This window comes from Parambassis ranga, chromosome 22 (genome assembly GCF_900634625.1).
Source record: "Parambassis ranga chromosome 22, fParRan2.1, whole genome shotgun sequence".
Lineage (NCBI taxonomy): Eukaryota > Metazoa > Chordata > Actinopteri > Ambassidae > Parambassis > Parambassis ranga.
The window spans coordinates 15,678,344-15,696,740 of NC_041042.1; the positions used below are offsets into that span (position 1 = coordinate 15,678,344).

Consider the following 18,397-nt stretch of genomic DNA (forward strand, 5'->3'; position numbering starts at 1 on the left):
CAAGATCTTCACTCATGATCTATTACTGAGTCGATTCTACTGTGCTGCTGGAAGACGGCCCTCTCTTTGACAGCAGTAATTGTTCTTGGCTTCACAGCGGACTCAAATATATTTAAGCTTTAAAGGATTTTATGGGAGACTTTGCCAGAGACAGAGAACTGTAGGAGAGAGAAGGAGTAGGTGTTCACCAGAATCCTCAGCTGTGATAAAGTGGCCCAGCAGTATACCTATAGCCAGCTTCTGTTGAAAACAAAAGCACAAGAAGTGCTTAAAGTTGTTTTTTCCCTTAAAACAACAGCACAGTTATTTGAATATCAGCATATCAGCTCCTTCATCCATACCCTGAGCAGGTCTGCAGCTCCTTTACCAACACTGTGTGACTCCGTTTAAGGTCGGAACACACAGGGAACTACACACAACCTGCTTTACAGCAATAGTCAGGCATACCATAACCGCTGGAAGATGGAGCTATTGTAACAGTTTACAATCAAGGCGACTGGACTTAGCACTCTGAGTGACTGAGCCGGGATAGAGCAGCTTACACTCATTGGCAAGAGCTGAAAGAGGAAAAGGCATGCAAGACGGATGGCGATGTGGCCTTGTTGCTACTGTTGCTTTTGACTTTATTTGATGTTGTACTGTGTTAGTGAATGTGTACAATCCTCAGTTTATGTTTTTAAGCCAAGTTATTGAACTTGGCTTAACCAGCCATTCACTCAGTGAAATGGGTCTGTAATCCCTTCCCTTCACAGCCAGTTTGGTACAAACTCTATCAAACCAGTCATAACCATTTATCTTGAAATGTGGTGGACGTAATGCTATGAGTTGCTGCTTGCACAAATATTTGCGTAATTGCTAATAACTTAAGTTAGATTTTCACGTTTTTATAGCAAAATTGACGACAGTCATTCACTGGCGTTCATCCACTCCATTGCCCTCTTTAATTAGTCTTATCTATCAGGTGCTCAAACAATTGTTAAATATGAAAAAAGAGAAAATGAAGCTATTACACAAGCGCTGGACCCAGGAGATCTCGTTAGGAGCAGGTAGAAGGTGGTGGAAAACCAGACGCAACCAGCAAAGGGCACACTTTCCATCCTTCAGCTGCCAGCTCCTATCACACAATCTGATCCACAGCAAGAAATACATGTGTGCACTGAGGTTGCCTGTTTCCCCTTGTTGTGATATCCCTCCCTCCCTCATCACCCCACTGCCCAACTTCAAAAAAAAAAAGTATTTTGGAAAACATCAGAAATGTTGCTTGGAAACAGATTTCCTCTGAACATGTAAAGAGTAATCAGACAGACGTGCACAAAGTGTAGATCGTAACAGTGCCAAACTGCTGATGTCATGAATGAGCCGGTGCACAACTGGATCTTATATACAAATGAATCACCGAACATTCACTAAACAGATGAGCGGACAGTCTTTTTTTCTTCTTGGTGCCTTTGCACTGGTGTTACTATTATTATCCTTCACAATCATTCCATCTGAAATCTGTGCCTTTCCACAAAATCTGCCCTTTTAAAACTGCCAATAAAGTCAGATGAGAACTAACGGCCCCGGCCCCTCTTGGAAAAGTTAACTTCCATATATCAGTGGGTATTTATGCTAATCACCTAGAATCTCCTTTTTATTGTAAGAGTGCAATTTAGAATGAGGACTAAATCTTTACATTTGAAGATGACAGCCTCTAGACATGTTGATGTTAATCACTTCGACAGAGAAACAGTAAAATGCCTGAGGTAGGCTGAGAGGAGTTATAGGAAAATGAGTAATCATGCAGAAAGCTGGGTTCAGGTGATTTAAACTTTCATCCCTCATCAGGTTTTGTTCAGTCATCTGATACCTCGATCTCAGTCTTATTATAGTATCAAAACTAGTGGAGGCTGCTCCTTCTTCCAGCATTGGGGAACAGTGGGCTGCTGAATTCAAACAGACTCCAGACTCCAGAGAGAGTCTGGAAGATGACCCCTGTCTTGGAAGATTGGTCAGCACACCGGAGGCCACGGACAAGATCCATGACATGAGTCAATTTCAGCACACAGTAAGACACAGTCACCATTTTTTTAAGTATATCCTGAGAGGTTTCTGGGAGTATGAATGAGACTTGTATCTGCCATGTCCAGCAAATGATGGTGGACAACCTGGTCTCTGAGACAGCTACATGGGACAAGAGATCTCCTTTACCAATTGTGATGGCTGCCTTCCTCAGTACCCACTTTATTCACCCGAAATAGATCCTCAGACTGTGCCTTCTTCACTTTGGAAGTGTAATGGTCGCCATTTTAAACGTAGAAGAGCCATGTTGCCTGCCACGCCGCCTGTAGCCCCACCATCCCCAGCTTACATCTTAACGTAGACGTTTGCGGCTGTATTGGTCTCATGGTTGGATGATGTCAGACAATACGATCATATGTTCCTTTAGCATGAAACACCAATGTATCATGTCTGGGAGATGTAATATTCAATAAATGTTTCTCTTTTTTCATTGGGGCAGTTTTTTTTAAAATCAAATCCTTCTAACTTGGGCCACAGCTGACCAATCATCCTTATATGCATAATATTAATGACTATATTTTATAAGTAATAAGCTGTTAACCAAACAAGACGACCATCCTTTGAACAGTACTGTTAAACATGACTCATTCAGCCATAGTGGCAGCAAGCTCAGCTTCTACTTAAATTTTATATCGTTTGTCATTTTCTGGCTACTCTCTCTTTGTCTCAGATGACCTGAAAACACCACGAGAGCTTGTTATAGCACACGGTGCAGAGCCAGACACGTGGTGAGGGAAAAAAAGACCACGCTGGTCTTCTGTGGTTTCTGACGTCACGGATACCAAACTCTTACTGACAGTCCTGACTGTCGTGAACATTAATTTCAATCTCTCATTGGAAAAAAAAAAGTAAAACAAATCTGCCAGCTAGTGAGTTAATATTACATGTGACCGAAGCAACTGAACTCTCATTCTTCTGCTTGTTTTACTGAAACAGACGAAGCATCATTTGGAAAATATGTGGAATTATTTCAACTCTATCCAAAAAATCTGATTGTGCAACTACATCTCGCATTAGGTAGCCTGATTTTTTTTTTTTGCACAGCTGTCACAGCTGTCAGCAGACAGATGCTCTATCTTCTGCAGATTCATCCTGAAATACAAACAAAACAAACAAAAAAAAAGAAACTGGAGGTTCAGTATCTACCCGATAAAATCAGCAAATGTCCTAAAACTGGGGGGATCACATAGTCATGCCCCTCATAAAACCACGTATCTTATAAAATATCCAACTTCTGAACACACAGAGACACTTTTGGCTGCTCCATCTTCTCCTGTTAAATGTTGATACTTCCTTTAAAGTCCCCTCATATAACAAGGTGAAGGGAAATTCAAACAAAATGAGAGACACATCCAGCTCTCCTCACCGTAACAATGTGTCCAGGACAAGCCAGACAGTTTAATGTGATTCCAGCCTTGGCATAGAAAGACTCTTCTCGTCAGATAGCTCCGAGTAAAACTAAATCATGATGTGCCTCTTCATGAGAAAGTACAGACCGGGGGAGGGGAACAAAGCCCATCGCTTCATTTCTATCGTGTTTTTTTTTTTGCCGAAGGACAGGAATAATTCAGTAGTCGGAAAAATCTGGCATTATATCAGAGGGTTTTTTCCAAGAATAAGGAAGCATATTGATATTATTTGACAGGTTTTGGACTTGGTGTTCAAGCAGTTCCTTTACAGCTGATAAAATCTGAGCTGTTGCCTGTCTATAGGACGAGCTGTTAAATGAGATTTAGGTGTATCTGGCCTCTCTGAGTCTGGCCTCTGCCCACACACTGACCCGTCCTCTTCAGCCCCTGACTCACAGCTCTAATGGATGCTACCTCCACTGTCTCCACTGTCATAATAAAGCATTAAATTGCAGATTTTGAAACAGCATTGTCTGGTAAGTGGAAATAAACACTTCTCCCACTTTTCTTAGTCATGCTGTCCCACCCACAGACTTGTCTCCCATAAAGGTGAAACCAGAGATCAGGATTTATGGCTGGGAGTTCTTTCACATGGATTGAAGGTTAATTTTTTTTAATAAAGGGCTTTTAAATGGAAAATGTGACTCAAACAGTGACTGGAACAGTTTGACTATGGGTTGTTTAGCTTCCAAGGTGCTGGTGGCCACAGTGTCAGTAGCCCTGAGGTGCGTCTTACAGCTGTTTGTTCAGACAAAAGTACTTTTTGTCATCAGTTCCTCTTTGGTAACTTATTTGCCTTCTTGAGAGTAAGATAAAAAAAAATAATACAACTACCATATGTTTATTATGAATTTTATGAAGTTCCAGCGGATTAGCTTAGCTTAGCATGCTGCATTATATAGAGATTGTTTTGTTTTTATAGTGATGTGACTCAAATCAGACTCATCTAGGTTTGTGTGGATGCTTACATCTCAATTTTGAGTCACTTCAGGCTGTGGACTTAAATCAGCCATATGTTGTAACGATGTGACATAAACAAGCAGCATGTGGAAGTTGCAGTTCCCTCTGCAGCCTCTGGGGGTCGGCTTCAAATGTGAGCCAAACCCCATAGACTCCCATGCTAAAGCGGCCATCTTTACAGCAGATATAAACATGTTTACAGCCTGGTACAGAACACGGGTTTTGGTCTCTATTGATACGTTTGCCTTTGATAACGTCTATATGGGATTGAATTTGTTTTGTAACTCACTTGTTTTCATTCTTATAACATTATAAATTACACATAATTGTGAGCATGGAGCATTTGAATGATAGGCGTGTCCCGTCTCATAGCACAAGCCGTCTGCTGTCAGCCCACTTCAGCACCATTTACCTTTTTGCCTGTATTTAGAGTGTAGTCACTGTTCATGTCATCTCAGAAAGTTCTCCTGCTTTATATCCTCACTAACATCAATATTTAAGTGTCAAAATAAAGTTGTCCCTCACTGTTAGTGAATGAATTTGTAAAACCTCTGTGTTAACCCACACTGGCAGATGATGAGTGAGGTCTGTCTGCAGCAAAGCCCCTGTGGTCTCCAACTCACCAAATCCTTTTTTTGAATTGTCCTAATGTGGTAAACCCCACCCATCAGGGAGGCTAAAACAAAACGCTGCGAGTTATTTTCAGTTCGGTCTGTTTGACAGCAATCAGCTGCTGCGCTGTGAGCCAGGATGACGGGACCTGCCATTATCTCCTGAGGGAAAACAGCCCCTGCTGTTAGGCCAATAATGGCTGGGGTTCAGACCCACCCGACATCCCATAATCAAAACCAAACAAACACACCTAAATTAAACAGACTAACAGGAGCTATTAGTGGATCTGTTGAAGAACACGCACAGCTGAAAATAACATCATTAACCTGTGGGGAGAGATGTGTTTGATTATACAGAGCTTTACATCATAGGGCAACAGGCAGCGATTTGGGCCAAACAGCAGTATTGAATGCACCCCTGAGGGCATAATCTGACTTTAACAACCCCTCAGAGGCCCTTCCTTTAATTTTAGAACAGAAGAACAAGAAGAAATGCGTATTTGTAGGCAAGAAGGCACCTTAAAACCACTGTGAGGTATCATCTTTTCTGCTGATAGCCCACCAAAGACTAGCTGAAGGTAAAACACCAGGGGATGTACACGATGGTTTGGTACTGATATCATGACCGGGAAACAATGAGCTTTGAGATTCTCACATTTAACAAGCCAAATTCCCCCAACACACACTCACACAGATCCCTCGGCCCTCTCTCCCTTTCTTTCTCTCCACCACTCATAAAATAAGTGAAATGCAACCCCCATTGTGCAACCATTATGGCATTAGCGAAAAGGCCTTTTTTTACCGTCACTGGCAGGGAATCTGTTCCAGCCCAACCCGCAGCAGTGGAACAAGAAGAAAGAATACGATTAGAAAATAATCATTTTTATATATGCATCCATAAAGAGCTGACAGGAGGGAAAAACAGCCTATGTGAAAGGGAAAAAAAGGTAGTAAATAAACAAATCTGCAGATTACGTCTACTGTAGGAACTGTAATTGAGTTATATTTTCCCAAAGGTTTTATGTCAGAAGAGTGAAACTCATTTCTTAAGGCAGATTTTTGAGTTTTAAAGCAATCATATAACACAATATTAAAAGGTTATAACCATACCTATCAACTGTCCTTAAGAACATATAAGCTGATTTGTATGGAGATTGACAGATTTGGATAAAAATGGCAAAATATGGATGATAAAAGTGTTTTTTAGAGGCACAGAGCTCTGGGGCCACATGCGAAAGAGGTCCTTGTTATGTTAATTGGAGACTCTAAATTGGCCGTAGGTGTTAGGGGTAGTTACGGTAGTCTTTTTTTTTTTCTGTTTGCCCTGCTAAAGACTGGCGATCTGTCCGAGAGGTACCCCTCCACTGGGTCAGAATTAATGCAGCAGGACCGGGAATAAGCATCAACTGTAGCTGTAAAGGTTGTCAGGTGATAACTGCAGTGCTTTTTGATAGTGATAGTAATGCAGGTTACCTCATTTACAATGTATGATTCAACCTTGGGAGCCATCAAAGGGCATGTATACATGCCCTTTGCCAAACCTGGCACCTACATCATCCACAGTGCATCTCAGCTGTCAACAGTTCAGTCCGAGTGTTTTTGTGCGTTTGTATAGCGCCTATAATGTAGTAAAGATTCTCAAGAAAAGCTGATGACTGACTGGTTCAGGCTCATCTGTGTCACACCCTTTTCCAACACTACAAATGTGGAACAAGCGTTGACAGTAAAAACTATGGACGAAGCTTCCATGGCGTCACCCACTCTGGGACAGTCCAACAGTTGCCATGTTGGAAGCGCCACTATAAATGTCCTTCTAGTGACAGCTATAAGGGGTTGAATTGAGAACAGAATCATTTTTTGCGTGTTTTTTGAAGCTGTTAAATTGGCCATTTTAACATGGGAGTCCAAGGTGATTGACTTATTTTTTGGAGCCAGCCCCCTAGTGGCTGCGGCATGAACTACAACTTTAACAATAGAATAACTGCAGTCGGCTCTGAGAGTAAGACATTTGGAACTGTGTGGTGTTGACGTTTGTAACCATAATTCATTATAATGAGGCATCATTTACTCCGATGTATGCAGGCTTGTTAATATTCATGCAACAACAACCAAAAAATGTCATATTTGTCTGTGTGGTCTCTTTAGAACTTGCAGCAGCACAATACAAATACAGGCTGCAAATATGGTTGTAATTATAGAGCACTGTGCTCCAGGTTCTTCCATTTTTTCCCCCCCTGATTATTTTCGTCCTTGATTGAAACTTTCTGTAGGTAAAAATCTCCAAATATGTTTAGCTGAAATGTCTGCCCTCTCCACTTTATTCTAATAAGAGCTGACTTGTGCTTTTAGCCTGACAGGGTATCCAATGGGATGGTTCAATCAGATGCTGCACGTGGAAAAACTGTCTGCTCTCCATAGCTAACAGGAACAGTCACCTTGACATGAATGACGTCGCTGCTCCTGCACAGATGGATCCATTACAGTGTGTGTGATTGCCAGATTACTTAAGTGTGATGGGCTCATTATCCACAACAACAACACCAGCTCATTCATAAATCCATACATATACACGACCCTCTAATCTTCAGGTGTTTGCGGCATCCCCTCACAAGTGGATGAGTAGGCTAAGAGTGAGTCAGCCACAGGCGCAATGAAAGTTGGGTCCACCTCCAGTTGGGTCTAATTGTGTACTGTTGTGTGTTTTATACAGACTCCGGTAATCACATGTGTCTGATAATTAACATTAAGGAAATCTATAAAGCGAATACCATCCCTCATGCTGTTTAAATGAACATACTTAGATGTAGATGGAGTCTGAAGGCTGTGCTTCTTTAAATGTCTTTTACGTAAGTCTCTTCAAGCCCAACATGTTCAAGCATTGTTTGATCTCTTGACAGATAGTGGTTGTGGCTGAGAAAAGGCCCGGGAGATACAGTTGTGTTGCTGCTGGTAGATTAAGATTTTAAATAGTGAGTCTTCCTGTTGTAAGTCCGGCAAAGAACTGATCAAAGTTTGCACTGCGGTTGTTGGAGGGTCACTTGTAGCTTTTGTTTTCTCTTCGCACATGTTTTGTTTCTATTTTCTCTTTCTGTCGATTCTAATAATTTTTCCGTTAATTTTAAGCATCAAAATATCAGGGTTAAGAAAGAGACACGGTTTGTGTCCATCTACACTGTCCGTTGTACAAAGTGATGTCAGTTTTTTTGGTTTAGAGGTGCTGAAACCAGAGTCTGTACAGTAGGGTTAGAGAAGAGAAGCATCATTGTTGACGTTCTGCTCAAACACACTCCTCCCTTAACTTTTTGCTAGCTTGGCCGCTCACAGCAGTGTTGCTTCCTCCTCCTTTTTTTGCTGAAAATGACTAAATGAGAAAAAGACGCCTTTGAACCCAGATTAGGGTTCAAATCTGTGGCATCTAACATGGAAGAGATGGAGTTTATGCTGCAGCCAGCCAGTAGGGGGCAACCCAGATGTTTTGGCCCAATTCTTTTGAGCTGTCATGTCGTTCATGTTTATGAACAGTCTCTGTGTTAAAGTGTGGACGAGGCTCCGACACAGTTGTTCCATATTGTGAAGTGACAGTGAGGAGCTGGAGCTACTATCGCCTCCCCTGAAACTAAACACACTGCAACAAGAAAAGAGACTCAATTCACATTATATACAGCTGTTTGTTGTTGTTACTATAAAAATATTAATCATTTACTTGCATAACATCCAGTAGATTATCTGATAAAGAGGAGACAACGCAGATTTTCACACCATGCTGAAATCAGATTTCCGCTTGGAGACAGTCAGGAGATAAATCGTGATTAATGAGCAGGATGACTTCCTCATTTTTCTTTTGAAGTGGTGTGAAATCAAAGTTGGGGTAAAGGGGAGAGGGAGGCGTTCTTCCTTTTCGGAAATGGCTCTAAATCTGATTAACAACATTCCATGTTTGTCGCTAATGCTACGTCCTGGCTGTAGAACAGTCAGCTGTCTCTGCTGTTCCCAGGAAATGCAGAGGTGGAAGTGTGTGTGTGTGTGTCCATCACACATTACAATAGATCCCACATCGCCATCATATACTTAAGCTGCGACCACATGCTTGCCCAAATCAAAGGAAATATGAGGCAGAGCAGAGGCTAATCTGCTGAGCGGGTTTAACAGGGAAGAGGAAGTGTTTCTGCCGTCCTGATAATCTGAAGGATCACAGAGAGCCATAACTCTGGGCAGTCATCCTCTCACACAACAGCCCAACACATTTACTTTGTCCGCATTCCCATACACTATTGTGTCTGCTGCCCCTACACCACAGCTATCAGGAATAGGAGGGTTGAGTAAAGTAGCGATGATCCGTGAGTGGGGCTCGCAGGGTCTGATTCAACGAGCCGGACTTTGACTGCTTTTCATTACACTGATTAGAAAGCCATGCTGAAATTGAGCATAAAATGTATGTGCTGATCACGCCGTCATCAGAGGGAATCGACATATGCTAGCAATTTGATTGGTCACTGGTGGAGTCACCCTGAACGCCATGTGAATAAGGGCATGTAAAAACATCTGGCCAGGGTGGGAGTGGTTACCACGGCAACCAGGTAAATGTAAGCCAAAGCTGTTAACATTAGTTACTAAAGCCCTGAAAAAAGATGATCAAAAATCTATTTATTGTTAGGAAGTCAACAACATAACAGTTGCTCAAAGTTGCATTCCTACACTAGAAATACCGGCAATGCATCATGCTTAACACTTGATGGCCATGACATTCAACAACACGAGAAGCACTACGACTTAATTCTTTGTGCAAACACAAAGCTGCATCCTCAGTGGGAGCATCAGATTCATTAGCAGATTGTTGTTGGTGTATCGATATGCTGAATCACACCAGCACACAACAAAAGAACCCCAAACCCCCAAACTTCATCACCAATGACTGTTTTCAGAGATTTTTCCTTTAGGTTCCTAATCAGAACCGGCTGCAGGACAAAGTTAATCTGGAAGGGTTGTGCTTCACTGAGGACGGTGACGCCAAACTATGACCTTATCACTTTGCCAAGAGTGTTTTTTTTTCCTCTGTAAAGATTAAATGGAGAAATGTGCACCGCATATCTGTGCATCAACAGCTCTTCTTCATCCTGGTTCAAACATCTTTGAATTATCTCGTCTTTTTTATGTAACAACTTTTTAAAGATAAAGTTGACATAGTGTAGCTTTTCTAACCAGACATGTGTATAGGTCCGTAGGTATAGTGGTATAGTGGTAGTGGTAGGTATAGGTAAGTCTTGTATTCAGCATTTTCTGCAGTGTCCTACATGAAAGCAGCTCTGCCTGATGGTCAACACTGTGACTGAGCTTTTTGTGTTATCGTCACCTACTGTACAGGAGTGCAGCGGGTTGTTCTAGCGCAGCACAAACAGATTATATGGGATTATATGCAGAAACTTTGCAAATCATTAGACGACAGCTTCACTCTCTCATTTGTCATATTTTGCAGTTTTCTTTTTTCTTACAATCACCAAATAACAGATGAAGTGAATGGGAAAAATGTTTTTTTTTCCAGTCTGGTAATAAATTGCATTCTGTAGCTACTGTCAGGAGGAAAAACTCACTCAAATTTGTTCTCATCCGGAGCCAGAACTTTTTGCAGTGTTTACTATTGTTGGGTCGATATTACATATTTTGACTTTAAAATGATCTTTAGTCTCTGACATCCATTCCTTTGTGCACTGTAATAAGTAATGAATAGTCACGGACTGACCATACAGGCACCTGTGCATTGTGCACATGCAGACCAGTCACACCTGCACTGAGGCTGTAATCTGCCTCACACAATAAAAACTCCTTTCCTGCTCCACTCTCCCTGAGCTGAAGGTATGCGGTCTTGGCTGCTCTGCCGCTCAGGCTGGCCTATTTGTGTTTGCTCTTCAATGAGTTTACGAGTCCTCACTGATGCTGTCACCAAAGTATCTGGTACCAGCGGCTTGATTTGATGAGGGGGATTAAGGATATATGGTTAGATGTGGAGCCGTACTTTCTGAATACATCCCATCTGTGATAATGCTTTCTTTGTAATAAATGGTGCCTGCCTGCCACCTGCCTTATTAGATAGATCATAAGGTTTACAATAACTGCAGAATATCTTGTTGTGCTCATTAGGAGAGGTAATGTGTTGTGAACGTTAATCCTCAGACTGTAAAAAAAGCATCTTTTTGCGTCATTCATTATTTTTCTAAACAGCTTTTTATCTAATGCATAACAGATTATTCGGAGGCTGTGCGGCACCACATCCTAGGAAAATGTGTGATGGCCATCCTTAACCATCATCATCCTCATCAGCAGAGGGCTGCTGTCCTCCCAGAGCTGATAAATAAATCAGTAAAAATAATAAAGGAGACTCAAGAGTGAGCGGGCAAGACAGACTTATCTGAGCTGCACCGTTTAAAGTCTCCTAATTACTTGTGTTCTTCAGTGCGGGGAACTTTTGGATTTGTGCCTGTTGCATCTCGGAGCCTGCAGGGAAATGAGGAAGGAGCAGGGAAATGAGTTCACTCACTGATATCAGTGTGGAAAGTGGGGGTGTGAATTCTGGTATTACGGCAGCTGTGAGCAATGTTAGAAACATCCACTGTGGTGTGAGTGGGGGTGTAAAGAAGGCAGAGTTCTCTGTGCCTAATCCATGCCAGGAGGAGGAAGAGGAGGAGGAGGAGGAGGATGGGGATGCAGACAGGGAGAGTTCAATATGGGTTGATGGAGATGTTCTGGTTTTCTGTACACACTTCTGTCTCCAAGGTGTCAAGAGCTACAGAGCTTTAGAGGAAACTAAAATGCTCATCAGGTGTCTGTGGGTGCACAAGTCCCTGCACCAATGTGACGCCATGTTTGCAGTGTAAAATATCAGCAATTTTCTGACACATTTATGGCTAATAGTGCGCTTCTAGAAACTGCAGCCAGTGGCATCATGGCACAACCTTCTGTTTGTACTGCTTTAAGCCTTCAGAATGGGGCTAAACAGATGAAGTGGAGCAGCCAACAGTTTACTTTTCAAACCAAATAAAAAGGCACTAGGATCTGTTTGATAGCTCAAGGTACAACAGGATAAAAAAACATCACTACAGAGGGACAGCTCGGACCATCAGTCACAGAAAATCCAATAGTTCACCTTCTAAGAATTTTCTGCACTCGTATGCCATGCGTCCAGAGATTACATGTGCACTGTTACTGCAGTGAAACCACAAACTCCACTCATTATTTGACCCATCAACAAACAATTATACAGCAAGCAACAGAGAAGTGATTAGGAAAAGTATAAAGTGCTTTCTATTGAACAGGCTTGACCACAGTGTTTTGCGGGGCTCAAAGTCATTGTGAAATAGTTTCAATATGTGAGACAGTCCCCGCTGAACCCCCCACCACCACCCGTGACTCACCCCCACCCACCCCAACTGACCACAAATATTACAGTGCATCTGTGAACTGAAACAAAGCCGTTCCCCTCTGCTTCGCATCACTTATTCCCCTCTCTGCCTGCACAGCGCCGTGGGCATTTGTAAAGAAGCTCGAACAAGAGGAGGGCAAACAAGTAAAGCAGTGTGTGAGAGGGGGGGGGGCGAGACAGAGAGACATGACAGTGACAAAGGTCTGTCCTATAAAAGTAAAAGCACGGATGCTTCATTTATATTTCTCCTTAAAACAACCTGTTAAATAAATCAGAAATCTGGAGTTTGGTGGGTTTGATCTCTGCACACCGACCTGGTTTGAGTGAGAGTCGCTCTTTCTAATCTCACAGTGAGTTCACATGAAGATTTTATGGCACAAGTCTCACAATTACAGCCAAAATGTTCTTTTTATCTCGAAGAAAAGTGAGGGCTGGCAGGCATTAGTTTTTTTCTAAATGAAGACACATTTGGCCTTAACCAGGCTGATAGCTACAGTCTGTGGATTCAAGAACTTGAAACTAGAAACTGAAACATTCTTCTCAAATCTGTCAGTGTGACTGATTCAGGGAGCTTATCTCTCTACTTGAGAAGGCCATCAGTAATGAGGCAGTTAAAACCTACTCCCACATTGAAGTTGTCATTAATATCTCAATTTGACTTCTGATTTGAACAAAGCACACTTTGATATAATAAAATATAATAGATATAATAAAAGTTAAATATTCTACACCATCTTTTTGTATAAAATTTCAGGATTACTTTGTGTCTTATTATGATAACAATCACCATATTTTCCAAAACAATTAAAATCTTGGTTAATCTGTGCGTAAATTACGCACACGATTTGGCACACCGCAATGAACTCTGTGTAAGACTGTGGAAGTGTGAGCCAGCAAACCCACAGGTACGCACTCACCCGTGAACCCGACTTCTGCGCCGACACTTGAGGCAGGTAACAGAGAAACAGGGGCGCCAAAAAGTAGGAGAAGGTAAAAATAAGAAAACTTGACAATAACATAATTGAGCGTCGGTGAGCGCAGAGCAGGGAGCGGCAGGTAGGCTGAGCGCACAGTGTGTCCGTCTGTCACACTGATCAACAGGTCCGGAAAAAAAAACAGTAACACGCTCCAAAATCACTCTTTTAATGACTTTCCTACTTCTCCAGTAACTATTCACATAGTGCCACGCGTGGGATGAGAAAAATCAGGACTTGGCGGTGACCATTGTGTTTGGTTTTATCCACTGCGGGATGATCAGCTGTTCATCGCGGCTTCCACAGGTTTGAGTCGCGCCTGTATCCATTGCAACTTCATTTAAAAGCAAAGGAGGGCGCAGCAGCTTTGATTGACACCCCCACGGACCAATGGCGGCGAGTGATGGCGATAAGAGCCACGCCCACTTTTTAACGTGCCCAAAGATTTAACTCTCCGCGGAGGGAGAAGGAGCTGGAGAGAGGAGCAGCAGCTGCAGGGAGTATTATCATCAGGCTTTGAACGCAGAGACAATGGCCGTGCAATTGTGAGGTCAAATTTTAGGTTCTCATCCCCATTCAGAGACATAGAATGCTCTATAAGAGCCCAGTATCCTGCTGCCGTGACATTTAGCCTGTGTACTTGGGTTACAATAGAAAACATCTATTGAGGAAAGTCAATAGCTGTCACAAGCACTGCAGGGGGTCAGCCTCTGAGTGTGTGTGTGTGTGTTAGTGGTTGATTGGGCATAAACAGCTGTCTGTGCCACCTTATCCCTAATTAATGGCTGTAAAAGAGAGAACAAAAGAAACCAGATTAGAGATTAGATTATATTATATTATTATATATTTGCATTTGTTTTATAAAACAATTTGCTGTAATAGATTTATCACAAAAGTATTGTGATTATGCCTGATTTTATAATAACATGTTACTACTTAGCATGACTCAAAACACCGAAAATGATGCTGGTGAAAGTAAAGAGTTAAAAATAAAAAATATATAAGCATATATACAAATATACACTACAAATATTATACTGACTACCTATTGATTTCAATATATATATATATATATATATATATATATATATATTAATCATTTGTTATTTGTTCAGAAATTAAGAAATAATATAATTCTTACAGAATAAAGCTGGTTTATGATTAATAGTAAATGTTGGAATGTAACATCTACTCCACTTGATTTAAGGTATAAATACAGTACATTTTGTTACCAGCTTTTATTTGCAAATCCAGATTAGGCACATGGTATGTGATGCTATTTGATGGGCTAGTATCAGCTACAACATTGCAAAACTAATTAACATTTAAAAATGATCATCGTGATATTATATTCTTTTTATTTCTGGGTAATATTTGCTATACAAGCCTTTTACTTGTAATGACTTTTTCTTAACTGCTGCGGTCACTCGAGTAACGTGTCGGGAAACTCCTCCACTGATCGTATTGCGATCTGATGGCGCCTGACAGGAGATTAAAGCATCAAGTGAACACATAAAACTGGTCCCCGTCACTGTAATCCTCTCAACTTCTGGCTCCCACGTCCCCTGTCCCCTCTCTGTGTGCTCCCTCTTTTTTCCAACTTTCAGAGAAATTGTGTGGCCCATTGAGAGCTGGTTAGAAAAGAAGGAGGAAGAGGGAAGCAGTGTTTAGTGCAGGTGTCCAGCTTCAGTTCAGCAACCCCTCAATCCACAGAAACTGGGCTTTTAAGAGCTGAAAAGGGCCATCCGGTCACCCCCCTCCTTCCTCCCCCGGTCCCGTCTCTCTCTCTTTGTTCCTATAGATATTTTTTAATTGTTGGTGTTGACAGTTCAGCGGCTTTTTGAGTGCCTCAGTGAAGAGCCTTGTAATTAGAGCTATTGAGCTTCTGGAATTGGCACAATTAGGGTCAACATTAATGATTTCTGTGTGCACAGGCCGCTCTCTGTAAAGGGCTATTTTCTCAGAAAGGATGGAGAGAATTTGTGAAGAGGGTCAGGCCAAATGGGAGGAGGACACTGCGGTCCTACATAAAGGGAAAAAACTTGAGGCCTGGATGAACTGGACACAGTGAATTATCTGGATTCTTGTTCCGTAGAGACTGGTGGAGTATCATCATCAGAGCTGTAAGAGAAGGGATGCGCCTCACCCCAGAGACTTAACCCCTCCTCTCTGTTCTGTGCCAGCCGGTCCACTCATGTCCTGGAGAAATGCTGTGGGAGGTGAGGATGAGGAGCAGAGAGGGGGGGGGGAACAGGAGTGTCTCTTGGAATGTTAACGAGATCAGTTTATATCTGCTCTTCCCTCTCGCCTCTACCCTCCACCCTGAACAAAGAAGACAAAGTTGTTGTAGGGAAAGCATGGCTCAACACTTTAATTCTGTTGTCATTTGGCCCAACATGAAAGAAAACCTCTGACAACAAAAACAAAAAAGGAATGAATGGGCCTGCTGAAAGGAGATGTACTTCCCAATTACTGCAGCGGCCCTTCCAAAGACGCCCCAGCACGCTGTCCCCCCGCCGGCTTACACCAACTACATACGGCCGAAAATTAGCAGGTGTCTGTAGACACAGAAACAGACGGAGCGGCACTGAGGCCACCCAGAGATCTGACGGGCCGGGGAGAGAGGGGCAGATTTAGCACAGATGTTCAGCCATGATGTCACATGCACACAAAAAAATACAGTTTGGATGCACACACGGTTCAGATGTGGAATGCTGAGTGCTGGGGGGTGAAAAAGCTGCAAACGAGTTCACTGTAGCGTCATTATTATAACAGTTAAACACCAAATTTTTAAAATAAAAGTTTAGCTTCTTGTCTGTCTTGCATGATTTAATAACATTGAATCACTTCGGTGAAACCAGAGGAGCCTGTTAATTTCAATTTATCAAGTTTTCAAGTTATCTGGAGGAGGATCCGTACTAATTTATGTTTCATTTGATACATTTTCTTTATGTTATTTAGTTACAATGTACTGTAATATTTTAACCATTGATATTATTTAACACTCATGATAATCTGTTAAATATAACAGACAAGAATGAAATATATAGTTTTGAGGCAGGAATAAGCCCCTGGGCTTACTGTGGGGGCCACAGTCACTTTTTGGCAGGTAGAAAACAAAAGTTTTTTTTTTTTTAGATACTGTATTAATCCCAGAGGGAAATTCGTTACGGCTGCTGCACAAGCAGCAGTGTCATACAATGACTAGCAAGGCGCGCCACAGGCTCGGGTGAAGTGTCTTGCCCAAGAACACACAACAGTGACTAGGGAGGAGTTGGGATCGAACCACCAACCTTCCGGTTATTGGACAACCCTGCTATCCCACTGCGCCACTGTAAGCAAGAAACATTCAACCACAACTCAACCTTCCTAACCCTAACCCTAGTTTTGACTATAACCCTAACCCTAGCTGTAACCCTAATGCTAATCCTAATCCTGAGCTAGGGTTAGGTTCTCTGCCGTCGTGAGGTTTAGAGCCTTAAGTGAGATTTCCGTAATGGTCTTAGTGAGCCGAACGCAAGAAACATTGAACCACAAAAACCACGATTTTCCTAACTCTAACCCTAGTTTTAACTATAACCCTAATCCTAATCCTGAGCTAGGGTTAAGTTCTCTGCGGTCGTGAGGCTGTTTCGTTTTCACCTGTGGTTTTATTTGGACCTGAATAAGGAGTTAGTTAAAGATCATCTTAAAAGACACCGTCACCACCAGACCGTCCAAAGTCCTTCTTGCAGCGTGCTGAAGTTGTGGACATTTTTCTGTATTTTTGAATTTCCTTGAATGCTTCAAAGGTTTCTTAGAGCTTCCTATTTGCTGTAAATCTCTGTTTGTCCTTCTCTTTCCATGTGGGGCTTCCATTTTTGGCACTGGCAAACACATCATTGCTGGTTAAATTAATATGTAGAAAATGAAAAGATTTATCTGGCAGTAAGAGCTTAATTTAACTTCTTTGGCAAATATCGTGATTCAATTAAAATTTATTTATATGTTGTTTCTTACAATCAGAATTGTATCAATGCTTTTCACAAAAACCCAGAGCCTGAACCCCCTTTTAACAGAAAGAAACCTTGAGCAGGATCCTGTAGTAAGGGAGAACTTGTCAGACACTCCTGAAGAATCTATTCTGTAGATTAAAACAGGGAACATCATATCAATACAGCACATTTCTGTATGTTGACTTACAGTTAGGAGGATTTTTACCTTGTAATTTTCCATAACTGCAGTGTCTGAGAGTGGCTCTGTCTCTCAAGAGAGAGTGTGTGATAGCACTTGAAAAGTTTGGATTTTCTTTCTTTCTTTAACCTTTATTTAACCAGGTAAAAAACCCATTGAGATCAAGGGTTACAAGGGTGACCTGGAACAGTGGTCAACAGCACACGTCAAGAACATTAGAACAACAATTAAAAGTTGTCAAACAAGATGAAGACAGTTATCAAAGCAGTAAAATAACTGCAGCAATAGAATGACATCTTATTGTCTGCCTGTCTGTATTGTCACACAGAACCTGTAACACAATTACAGCACTGCATGAGAGACAGACAGACAGAGGGAAGGGGGCAGGTGGTATGCTGAATGGAAAAATCGGAGGTCAGATAGAAAGCCCTCTCCTTTTAAAGTGTCATCTGGATTTCATTTCATAAATTCCACATATTTTACATGTACTGGCCGCAATTTTCACTAGCTCCTGAAAACCAGGAGACGCTTACAGCCCTTTGGCTGGCCAGCAGCACATCTAGCCTCTTCAAACACACACACACTGAAGTTGATGTATAAGCATGCCCGGTGACGGAAACGCACAGCAACAAATAAATAAGCCCACAAAGCCAAATTATGTATGACATTAATCAGAGATGTGAGGGATTTTTACATAGGCAGCGAGTGAAAGAGAAAGTGGCAGCAGAGAGCCACGGGTGTGAAAAGGGGCTATTGAGTCTGAACTGGGGTGTCCCGCACCTGCGCTGTCTATTC

General features: G+C 42.0%; 1 protein-coding gene across 8 annotated transcripts in view; it reads right to left on the reverse strand.

Annotated features, from left to right (window-relative positions):
- The window catches only part of smoc1 (SPARC related modular calcium binding 1), a 39,776-nt gene extending 26,042 nt beyond the window's left edge, over positions 1-13,734 (reverse strand). For all 8 annotated transcript variants that reach the window (XM_028394837.1, XM_028394836.1, XM_028394835.1 and 5 more), the window contains exon 1: positions 13,373-13,734. In XM_028394837.1, coding sequence (XP_028250638.1) covers positions 13,373-13,474 — 102 coding nt within the window. In that variant the 5' untranslated portion in view covers positions 13,475-13,734. The remainder of the gene's footprint in view (positions 1-13,372) is intronic.
- Between the last annotated feature and the right edge of the window lie 4,663 nt (positions 13,735-18,397).